General features: G+C 35.4%; 1 protein-coding gene across 2 annotated transcripts in view; it reads right to left on the bottom strand.

The window, feature by feature from the left end:
• rbm20 (RNA binding motif protein 20) overlaps positions 1-7,526 on the bottom strand; it is a 58,228-nt gene extending 50,702 nt beyond the window's left edge. The window contains exon 1 of one of the 2 annotated variants that reach the window (XM_026197999.1): positions 6,696-7,526. In XM_026197999.1, the coding sequence (XP_026053784.1) occupies positions 6,696-6,787 (92 nt within the window). In that variant the 5' untranslated portion in view covers positions 6,788-7,526. The remainder of the gene's footprint in view (positions 1-6,695) is intronic. The other variant, XM_026198000.1, reaches the window with a different exon arrangement.
• Positions 7,527-11,412: the final 3,886 nt, after the last annotated feature.

Genomic DNA, 11,412 nt, shown 5'->3' on the forward strand with positions numbered 1-11,412 from the left:
TGACGTCACATCCAGCTCAAGGGATACCGCATCGGGATTGGTGCGAAGCGGTGATCAGGGCTCACTTCCCATTTCTAACTGTAAAAAATATGAACTTTTGCTGTTTTACCAATTGGGTGTGGATGAGGTTGCAAAATTATTAAGCTATCAATAGATATAAAGCAGAGAAAACTGTTCTGATGAAGTCATCAGACCTCAAGTTCAGGCATTTGGCTTTTATAAAACATAGGTTTGTTTTTATCTATATATCTTTATCATTGTTTTTCAGCTACTAAATAATCTATTATAATATGGCTTGGCCACTTTACCGTGTGGCTGACTAGGATACTGTCTGCACTTTAGGTACAGCTTCACGTTTGGTCATTTCAATTAGTTTTTCCATTATTTTTTTGCCTAATTTAGAGAATAAAGCTTATTTATATATCGCCAATGTAAATTTATGATGTACTTTCAACCTCAGAATTTCTGAACTGCCTTCTACCTCCAAAACACTTTAAAGCTCAGAAATTCCCTTTTAGTGAAATAGCAGAAGTTGCTAGAGCCATAAAACTGTCACTCGTTAAACTTAAAGATTAGCCCAGTTGCTTCTACATGTCAACAAAGCAATGAACACATGCTCAGAGGCCCGAACCCCAATACCGCAGCAGGAAACCTGCAGTTCTGCAAAGATGAAAACAAATAAGTGTCACCACAAATAGGCTGATAGTGGTTGACACTAGTTAAGGGCCAAGCCTAACACTTTTTCACCAAGCTTCACCTTGTCGACAAGTCTCTTCACACTGTATTTGTTGCGTTTGTGTGTGGACGTGAAGGAAGTAGCACTTGTGTCCAATTTCTTTCCAAACACTGACACTTCCCGAATTTGTTTAATCAACCTCACCTAACTGGTTTTGATAATGACTGCTAGTTTTTACCAGAGCCGATCGATCAAAGCAGCTGACAGGACCCATCTTATGGTTGCTGAAAGGGCAAATGTTGATATTTGAGAGATCACACCTTCCTGAATAAACCGTCATGTGATCCAAGCCACAGGAGGAAACGAGGCACATTCAGACATGCTGTCTGAACCTCAAGATTTAGACAAATGGCGTCAGAACCCTTTGGCCTTGGCAGTTACAATTCAAGTTCCAAGAGATATTATAAGACAACCAAATTAACAGTTAAAGATGTTTTGCTGGTTTTTAGATTAGCCAATGTCACATAAACCTGGCAGCATGTAGAATTTAAAACTAATAAACTTAAGTTTCCAAATTACATGAAGATATTTTAAGTAGATCATTTGAAGGTAATTTTTTTGCAGTAAACCGACCCCTCTTTGTTGGTGAGCATACACCTACACTGTTTAATTGCTTTTACCAAATTGAACATAAAAGCTACACTCAAATAATAATGAAGTTCACTGAACTTAATCGAAATAAGTTATATAAATAAGAAATAAGCTGTAAACTCAAAATGCTGTTGTAGGAAGGTGAACTTAAAATTATTGCATTTTCTAGTTCTCAGCATGCTTTGCATCAGCCAACAAGGAAATTAAATGTAGAAATTAAGTGTTATTTTGTGTGTTTTTACACAAAATTAACATACAGAGACATAAGTTAGTACTTAAATGTGTTATGTTAGGATTTACAAATGTTTCTGTTATGTTGGTTTTGTAGAGTTACTGTTGTGGTAAAGAGTAGAGCCTGTGGTTAGGTTTAGAATGGACAGCAAAACTTAAAGGTTATATATACTGCATGATGTTTGAATATTTATAAGCAATTACTGTGAGTCTTTTTGATATGTTAGTACATACCAGTGTGCCGTTATTAACTGGCACATGAAGTATAAAGATCTAAATGAATTTGCTGTTAATGGAAGTTGTATGATTATCATTGTGATGAGTGCATGGGGTGGGATCAAGTTGAGAAATATCAATATTTATAAGATAACATTGAGATAATTTAAGGCAACTGGAAATGTAATTTTTATTTTATGTAAACTTAAAACAATTTAAAACATCACTTATGTTTTTGTCTAATGTTACAAAAAAGTTTTGAGTTCTGTGAACTTATTAGGGTTTACAGTGTAATGTTAGCATTGGCGTACTCTTTCTGGTCACGTGTTATCAGCTTTTTGAAAATCATTCGTTATTTGGTCGCTAAACGACATCTTTGTTTACAATCAAAAACTTAAAAGTTAACAGTAGTGTTACTGTTTTGTTTATTTGTATACCACTGAGCAACACTTTGTGTAAAATCACATTTATGATTGGAAGTCATTTCCAGCATCCGTAAAGTGTTGCGCAATGTCTACAAAATGGCACATAAAGAAACAAGGAAGGTACGATTAGATTAGCATGATTAGATTAGCAAGTTTTTGATTACCATTTCAACATCCTTACATTGGAAAACACTGTATGGATATTGGGAATACATTTATCATTGGAAATTATTCTCAACATCTATAAAGCGTTGCACAATATCTAGAAGATATTAATATAAGATATAACAAAAAGATACAAGAAAGACGAGACTAGACCAGCCAATAAACATGCGCCGTCTTAAGCGCGTAATAACTGCAAAAGCTTATTGGCTGGTCTAACTAGAAAAAAATACTAGTTTTTAACACTACTTGAGTATACAAAACAACATTCATGGAAAGTTCATTTCAGATTTTGTTGCCGATATGAAAAATGTAATTTAACTGCTAGTTCCGCAAGCAGTTTTGAGATTTTATTTTTCCCCTATTCATTTAGATTGGACTTGGTCTTATCTGAGCTTCCTGGAGGCGTTGCAAATATGGCTGCTGGAGTAAACAGACTTATCTTTTATAACACACTAGTTACTATGGGCATCCCGTCCTTGAATTCCAACTCGAGGACCTTTCCCAATCTCTCTCCCAGTTTACTTCCTGTAAGTAAAAGGCTGTGTTTCCCAAAAGCATAGTAAGTTTAAGCACATAGTAGACCCATTGAAACCTATGGAGCTAAAATCAATTTAGGTTTACAATGATTTTGGCAAATGCAGCCCTGATCTGTGCATATTTTTCACATTTAAAGGGATTTAATAAGACTTTATTTGTAGCTGTAGGACCAACAAAAGGAACACAGGTAACACGTTAGTATAGGGACCAAATCTCACTATGAACTAGTTGCTTATGACTATTATTAACATAGACCGTTTATTAGTACTTATAAAGCACATATTCTGCATTCCCATATTCTACATACCCAATACCAAAACTTTACTACCTACTAACTATTAATAAGCAGCAAATAAGGAGTTTACTGTGGCAAAAGTCATAGTTTATGGCTTGTTAAAGCAGAGAATTTGACCTTAAAATAAAGAGGGACCGGAACATTTCTTGCTTTAAATTCTCATAGTGACCGCCTTTAGTACATGCATTCAACTCTTTCCTGCCATTTAAGACCTTTACAGGCCTCTGCCGCCACATCTACACATCAAACAGCTCAAAACACAAGTGTTTCCATGCAGCATTGTGTTACCATACGGCTTCATAACCGCACACACATGAAGCGAACCACAAAAGGCAACCGAATAGCCGGTAGTCTTAAGAGCTGAAGGGACAAAGGCATTCACAACATATTTCCCAGCTGTGATTTAAGCATCCCTGGTAATACCAGCAAACACGCATGCTATGAAGAGCCAAGGTCATCACGGCGTTCAGGCCTTCACAAAGAAACACGTTTAAAACCTTTTACCCTCTATAGAAACATCTAGATCCAACTGTTTAATGTTCAAACAGCACCAGCAACAAAGATTGCTATAGAAAAAAGTGAAATGCTACAATAAAAATGAACAAAGTACCTTTCCAGGGGCATATTCACACAACAGTTTACACCAGTATATGGGAAACTCAGAAGCGCTGTAACCCAGAATGGCGTCTGGGACTCCCATCAGCCCTCATGTTCCTGGGGATATGGGGCAACTTCCCCCTTTGGGTCGGGCTGGCGTGATATAGAGAGAGCAGCTGAGGAGGGATATATGGGAAAAGAGAGGGAGCGATACAGTACGACGGACGAGAGGAAAAAGGCCAACACAACAGTCCTCATGCATCCTGACAATACCAATCCTAATGCTGCGGTCCACTGCACTATTTAAAAACAATCCATCAGAAATACCCCATCTTTCACCGCACTGTCATAGCCCACGACCTTTCTCTGGCTGTGAAAAGCTTCACGCGGCCAGCTGAGGGTTTAATGCACTGCAGCGTTTAATGCAGGAGCCAACCTGGACACTGCTGTTAAATAATTAAGCTGACTTAATAAGCATGACGGAGACTTTTCAAGCAATGTCACAAAATTGTAACAGTCACGTTAAAAAAGAATCCCGTGAAAACATTGACTTGCTACTGCAGGATTATTTTTGATTGAAAATGTTTACAGAAACACAGAACTTGCTAAACGCAGAAGGAAAAATAATAATAATAAAAATAATAATAAAATATATTTTAAATTCATTACCAATAAAACCATATTTCCAATCAAATCATTTTCATCTCACACAATGCTAATGTTTGTTTGGTGAAAGTAAATGAAAATGTACATCTAAAATTTTAAATGCATCAATTCTCTCAGATTTATTTTCTCAAAACAACACATATTATATTGTGTGAATACATGAATATTTAAAATATCAGTTAAACCCTATTACCAAGGACAAATAAAAAAAATAATTAAAAAAAGTATTCAAATATTAGAATGATTTATGAAACATGTAACAATAAAGACTGGAATAAAGTCTGCTAATTCTTTATTTTGCAAAGCCAGAATAAATATACTGCATTTTAAAGAATATTTAAATATATACACACACAAAAAATGAATATGAAATGCACAATGGTTAAATGCAACACCTTTCATATGCTCACAGAAAGTGTTAATGTTAATGGGTTAAAATAGACTCAGAGGACGGCATGTCCATAAACGGACACCTTTTTAGGAACAAAACTGGCGTCCATATTTCTGTCAGTAACACACACGGAAGAGTCGCGTGATTCTATACATCAACCGCTAGTAACCCTACAGGGGGGGTTTCCACTCAAGACTACATAATACTGCCATGTAAAGTCTAATTTTGTTTGCCAATACTCAAGCAAGTTACATAGAACTTCAAATTTTATGCAAGTCCCTCAAATGATGTACACTTGAATATGCAGGATATTTACAATATCTTTTATTGCCTATGCAACCATCTTCATTGCAAGACTGCTTAATACCAAAATCTAAATGAAGTGTAAACAATGTTTACGCATGGTTAGTGTGATACTTTGACCAGTGCTAAGTGATTTCATAGAGAGGCATGTTGCAGGAATGTGGTCATCACTTAAACTCACATCAGCACTTATCACGCCGTGTGCCATTTATCTGTTACAGGCAAATAGCAGTTTGTCACCACTAACATCTGCTAAAGACATTCATGGGACCACATACATGACACGCATGTGCTGTCTGTCTGTGGAGACCCATGGTAATTGTTATTTAAACTTTCTTTGTTTTCTTCTTCATAACTGATTCAACTTGTCAAATCAATGTAAGGGATAGCTCTGTTGTCATATCTTACCTTCTACAACATTAACTTTTTAGTTGAAAGTATGTTTTTAATGTTTAAGTGCATGCATTAAATATTTACTCATACTGTGGTGGATTATGAGTTTATTTGATGCATTTTTTTTATTTATTTTTTTCATTAATAACTTGTTTATTAGATTTTATCTTGTGAAAAATTTAAGTTACCAGTGAACTTATTGCTAAATTAATTTGAACACTTCTCAACAATTTGTATGACTTAAAGGTCAGTTTTAAAATAATTGTCAAAAAATTACTTAAGCCATAAGATGTCCATAAGGAATGTTAATATTAATAATCTGTAACAATCTTATTATTGTTTGCTTTTGATTTATATATATTTTTCTACTTCAGTATTTAACAGTGGCATTAACTACTAGCTTTTAAAAGTTTGACCAGATCCACTACCAAAAATACAATTATCTATTACAGAATTATTAGCAAGGATTGTTGATTATCTTTAATAATTGCATGCAACAATCTTCTTGAGATATATATATATATATATATATATATATATATATATATATATATATATATATATATATATATATATATATATATATATATATATATATATTCCACCTTTTTATTGGTCCTGCTAACTCAACACATTTTTTTTGTTTTTACTAGATCCAAGTGAATACATTCAGTATTACTTTTGAAATAGAATCAAAACCAGTGTGTTATAAAAAAAAAAAAAAAAAAAAAAAAAACATTTGTAATACAAAAAAGTTTCAATAAAGAAACTGATATTAAAAGTACCTTAAATACATAGGTCAAATATTTACTTTTGTAACAGGACAGAAAGCATGATGGGATAAGCAAAAGGGATGATAAGTGTTTATGTTAAAGATATTTGTCTACAATAATACATCTCAGAATCACAGTGGAATTACACTTTGGCAAAGAACTCCAAGTACACTCATCAAACCCATCCATCATCCTGGAGTGTCTTGAGAAGAACTATGCGACAAAGCATTTTAGAAGAGTTTCTGTCTTGTACTGTACTTGCTACTTAAGCATGATTTATCCACTAATACTGTGGCGAAAAGCTTGCGAACAAATTGATTTTTCATACATCTCCACGCAACACAAACTACTTCTCCCACAGCAGCACATTACCTACCTCTGGAGGTGTTCCGCGGAAGCTTTCCCAACATTCCCTGGAATGTTCGACTGGCCGTTCTCAAAAACTCCCTTGTCCCAAGTTTGCTTCATGGTAGAAAAAAAACTTTCTACCCACAAGAAAATCCAACGAGTTGCTTCCCGAGAGTCACAGGAGGTTTATCTGCACTGAATCCCAATGGAGGTCCAGTCTTTCTGTTGAGCAGTGTTGTTTTGGATCGGCCTCCGGTGACTCTGGGATCAGTAGCAGTAATGAAAGTTAGCCCACTCGCGCCCTCTCACTGAGCGTCTGCCAGACACTCAAACGGCTAAAAAAAGTGTGGATAAAAAAGGGTGCTCAAAGGGGCTGGTAGTAAAGCTGGGATGAAGCAGGGACGTTAAAGGCACTTGACCATTTGGGAGTCCCCAAGGGCTGCCGTACACTTTCATTCTCTCTCCAGCCAATGATAGAGCAAGTGTGAGGAATGCCATTAGCCAGTCACTCAAAACTGCCGGATCAGTTTCGTCAACAGATCATCAAAGGCCAGAGCCCCATGCACAAGATTATTAATATTTCCGGCCATTAACATTTTGTGGGGAACAACGGGGCCCCTGCTGCACATCTATGTGTTAAGCCTTGGATTCTTGCACTGTAAAGATCTGGAACATTACTGCTGACGAAGAGTCCCAGAAACAATGATTTACTGGAGATCTGGATGCCGGTGGAAGGATTTTGTGTTTGGGTCTCATTCGACTCAAAACACTGGGACGGATTTCTTCTCAATGAAACCAAGATGTGTAAATAAGATCAGCCTGGATAACAGACTTTGGGAAGTCTTGAAAACGTTAAAACCTGAAATCCACATAACCTCAACTAAACAACTAATACTCACTACCAAACAAACACAAAACACGATAAATGCCATTAAAAAAAAATCAGTATTGTTTCTGGTCGGTATTGAAAAATGAATTTTACATTTTACGCAAAATGCAATATTCGTAGAGTTATTAGGTCATGTTTTCTCCCTTTTTCCAAACCGCAACAAATGGCAGTTTCCCATTTTTGCAGAACACAATATATCTGCTCAACCAATCACAGCGCACCATTCCACGTGCTGTGATAAACATTAACAACCAATCACAGCGCACCATTCCACGCACTCTAGACCGGAATGGCTGCGCTTTGAATACACCCGGCATCCTAGTTTTCCTCATCTACTTTGTGATCAACAAACAAGGGTAGCATAATAAATCGCATGCGATTGTCGTTCGCAACTCATCAGCTTTGTGATTAATAGTACCGGTAAATCTCCATCACGTGCTTTCACTTGGAAATTATTCAGATGCATTTAAAACACAGAATCATAGATCAGTGACAAGCTATACAACGTTCATTAGATTTGTCAGTGTTTTTTGTTTTTGTTAATACAGCACATAGCACTAGTCAACTAAATGAATGTAGCATGTCAAAGATGAATGCACTTTTGGAAGTTGAAGGGAAAAACCATTTCGGAATTTCTGTGGCATAATGTGATATTATTGTTCATGTTCTTGATGAAATTTTATTTTATTGCTGTAATTAATTTATAGCATTAACAAGATGACCCGTTGAATTCATTTTGTGATGACTGATGGATGTATTTCAAGTTCAGAGACTGTTTTATTTGGATCAACTTACTATGCTGTGTATTTTGACCCGTTTCAATATGAACAATAGCTTACATATCGATTCAATGGATTTATTGCATTTTGAGAAAAAAAAAAAAAAAGTATCATGGATTTATTGCTTTTTGGAATTTTTTTTAAATTATCATTATTATAATTCTTTGAAAATCAAAACCTGGATTTGAATTTTTTATGTTATTATAATCTAAAGATTCTATGTCAAAGTTTCAGATTTTTACTCAAATTTATCCAAATGGATTTATTGCATTTTTGAACCAAACTAAATCGAGTCGGCCGGGACTCGATTAAAAAAATTAATCTAATTAATTAGAGGCTTTGTAATTAATTAATCGAAATTAATCGCATTTTAATCGCAGATAAATATTTGACCCGAGAACAGTGAGAAGTAATTTTTTTCACATGGATTTATAGTATACCATTGAATAATGACTGAATACATAAGCTTAAGCAAAAAAATATTGTTTATTTTTGTTCAACCAAGTCTAGCAGACCAGTGCAATTTTTGCCATGAAATGTAGCAATAGCTTATTTAGAAATAATTTTGAAATAGTACATTTCAGAAATTCAGGAAGCTTATAGGTGCTGGAACCTTCTGTAAAGTGTTTTTTAAGTAAAACACAAAACTGTCAATTACATTCAGAACATTGGAAACACTGACTATTAGAAAACATCTCTCTGTTGCTTCAGAGGCCATAACATACTCAAGTCCAACTCTCAACAACCTTGGCCAAAACAATAAAGAGTTCAACATAAACTGTTGCACCAACAAAATAATACATAGTTCAACATAAAGTGTAAAGTCCACGCTAGCTGCTATATGTTTTGAGTTGAGGTGATACTTGAGGCTCGATGTGCTGCTGCGGTGATATGCGAACGCTAGTTGGTGCTCCAGTATAATCGGTCCGCCGAAACTCATCCTGTGAGAAACATTCCGCGGTGCAAAAAAAAATTTATTAAAAATGCGGAATTTTTTTTCTGTAATTAATTAATCTTAGTTAACGCGTTATTTTTTGTGTAATTAATTAATCTCAATTAACACGATAAAGTCCCGGCCCTAATATATATTTGTTTGAACAAGAGATCAAACAAAAGAATGATAAACAGATTTAGAGGTAGAAAAATAGATAGCATGATAACACAGAACAAACTATAGATGAATCTACTGCCAGATAAACAGAGCAACAGAACTCATGATAGATAACAGAATAATAGATAAATTAAACTACAGACTGAATAGTAATTTCACTCTTTCTGGCTGTTAAAATGATCAACAGCAAATGCAGAAGATCAGTTCAACACTCTCACTAACCCCCTGCAGACACGTGTGACTCTCACAATCCCGCAGTATTCCTGACCGGCAGGAGGGCAGATCCGGTTCAGGGAATGACTGACACTAAAACTACAGGCACTGAACAAAATGTCCCACATTAGCAGGACAACTGCACACAGAAAACCTTCAGAAACCACGACGACAGGTGGAGCCGCACATAAATCCACATAAATCTTCTTTGACTTTCTGAAACTTTACTTTTTCAAATGGCAATGAACATATTAAAATCCATGATAAAATAACTGAAATAAACCTAATTTAATTGTATTTCAAATAAATCAACTGCTAGCTGTGAAATTGGCCTTTAGCGAGTAAATGGAGCTATTTTATTGCAGAAATCAAAAACCGTTTTTAAACAACGCATTAGTTTAAAGGTGTTGGACACAATCCTGACTTTCAATGGAAAAAGTGAGAATCTCCTGCGATGCATGCATATTCATTTTTGGACCGTGTTGTTCGTGTAAAGTCTTTATTTTCTAAAAAGGGCAGAGAGCAACACCCAGCCAGCTGTTCAAATTAGCACCGGCGCTCATTAGACCTGTGCTAAGTCATGACGTCGCCCCTTTGCACCACATAGCTGTTCTGAAAAAGCCTGGGCCACAGCTGCGGATGCCATTCACTAGAACTCGCCCCAAACGACCCAATGTTTATGCCACGCTGGATGTAAACGCTCAACAGTCACTCATCGGGAACGCAATAATGGTCTGCAGTAAAGTATGCATATATTACAACATCAAGTCCAGAGTGAAATCTCAGCTTCAGTTGGAGGCCGGTGAGGTGTGATTGGCAGGTCCTATATTTGAGCTCATAAAACTGCTTTAAAAAAAGGAACGAATGCAGTTCCCACTCAAAAGGGCAGGTTGTAAATGCCTTTTCGCTCAGGGCTGAGGCACTGTGATGGTTTACACGAGTATAAATGGAATGGCAATGACACAATGACGCCTCGGCGAGTGGATATATGTGGAGCTCGTGGTTGCTGGGTCAAATTCAAAGGATCAGTCGAAGGATCAAGTCAAGCCAGTAAATGCGACATCTGAAAACAAATTATGCAAATAACACTGAAGCTTGTTTAACTTCTGCTTTTTGCAGTTTCTTGGTATAATAACCAGAGAGGAAGTTACATAAATAATAAAACTGCCCCTTTGTACTTGCAATACGTATATTATAGTATTGTTGGTGGATTCTGCTACACGAGATGCTTTAATTTTGTGTTCGGCTCTTACTTCCACAAAGCAAGCACATGAAAAAGTTTTATTAAAAAAGGGGCATTTTTAAATGAGTGGTCACAGGGTGATTTGGGACCTTTTTTTAAAAAAGCATGTTTAAAATAATAATAAAATAAATACACACACACACACACACACACACACACAGAGAGAACCACAATGAGAAGTGGAGCAGTGCATGAAAATGGTTAATTTTAAAACTTTTTTTTATTATATAATTCTTAAATTATAATAAATATCAAAATCAATCATAAAATCAACCTAAATTATTTCCCAATTTAATTTGTGAATATTTCATATAATTTTTTGTTGTTGATTAAATAATCATTACAACTGTCATTGTGGCATTTTCACGCTGCTCATGTTTTTCCCTAATAAAATTAGGAAAATAAAATGTATAGATTATTTTGATTGTATATAAATAAATTAAATACTAGCTTATCGAATTTTATTTTTAATTTTTAAAGCAATCCTTTAATAACTATTTAAACTGTTTG

This window comes from Carassius auratus, chromosome 22, assembly GCF_003368295.1.
Source record: "Carassius auratus strain Wakin chromosome 22, ASM336829v1, whole genome shotgun sequence".
Classification (NCBI taxonomy): domain Eukaryota; kingdom Metazoa; phylum Chordata; class Actinopteri; order Cypriniformes; family Cyprinidae; genus Carassius; species Carassius auratus.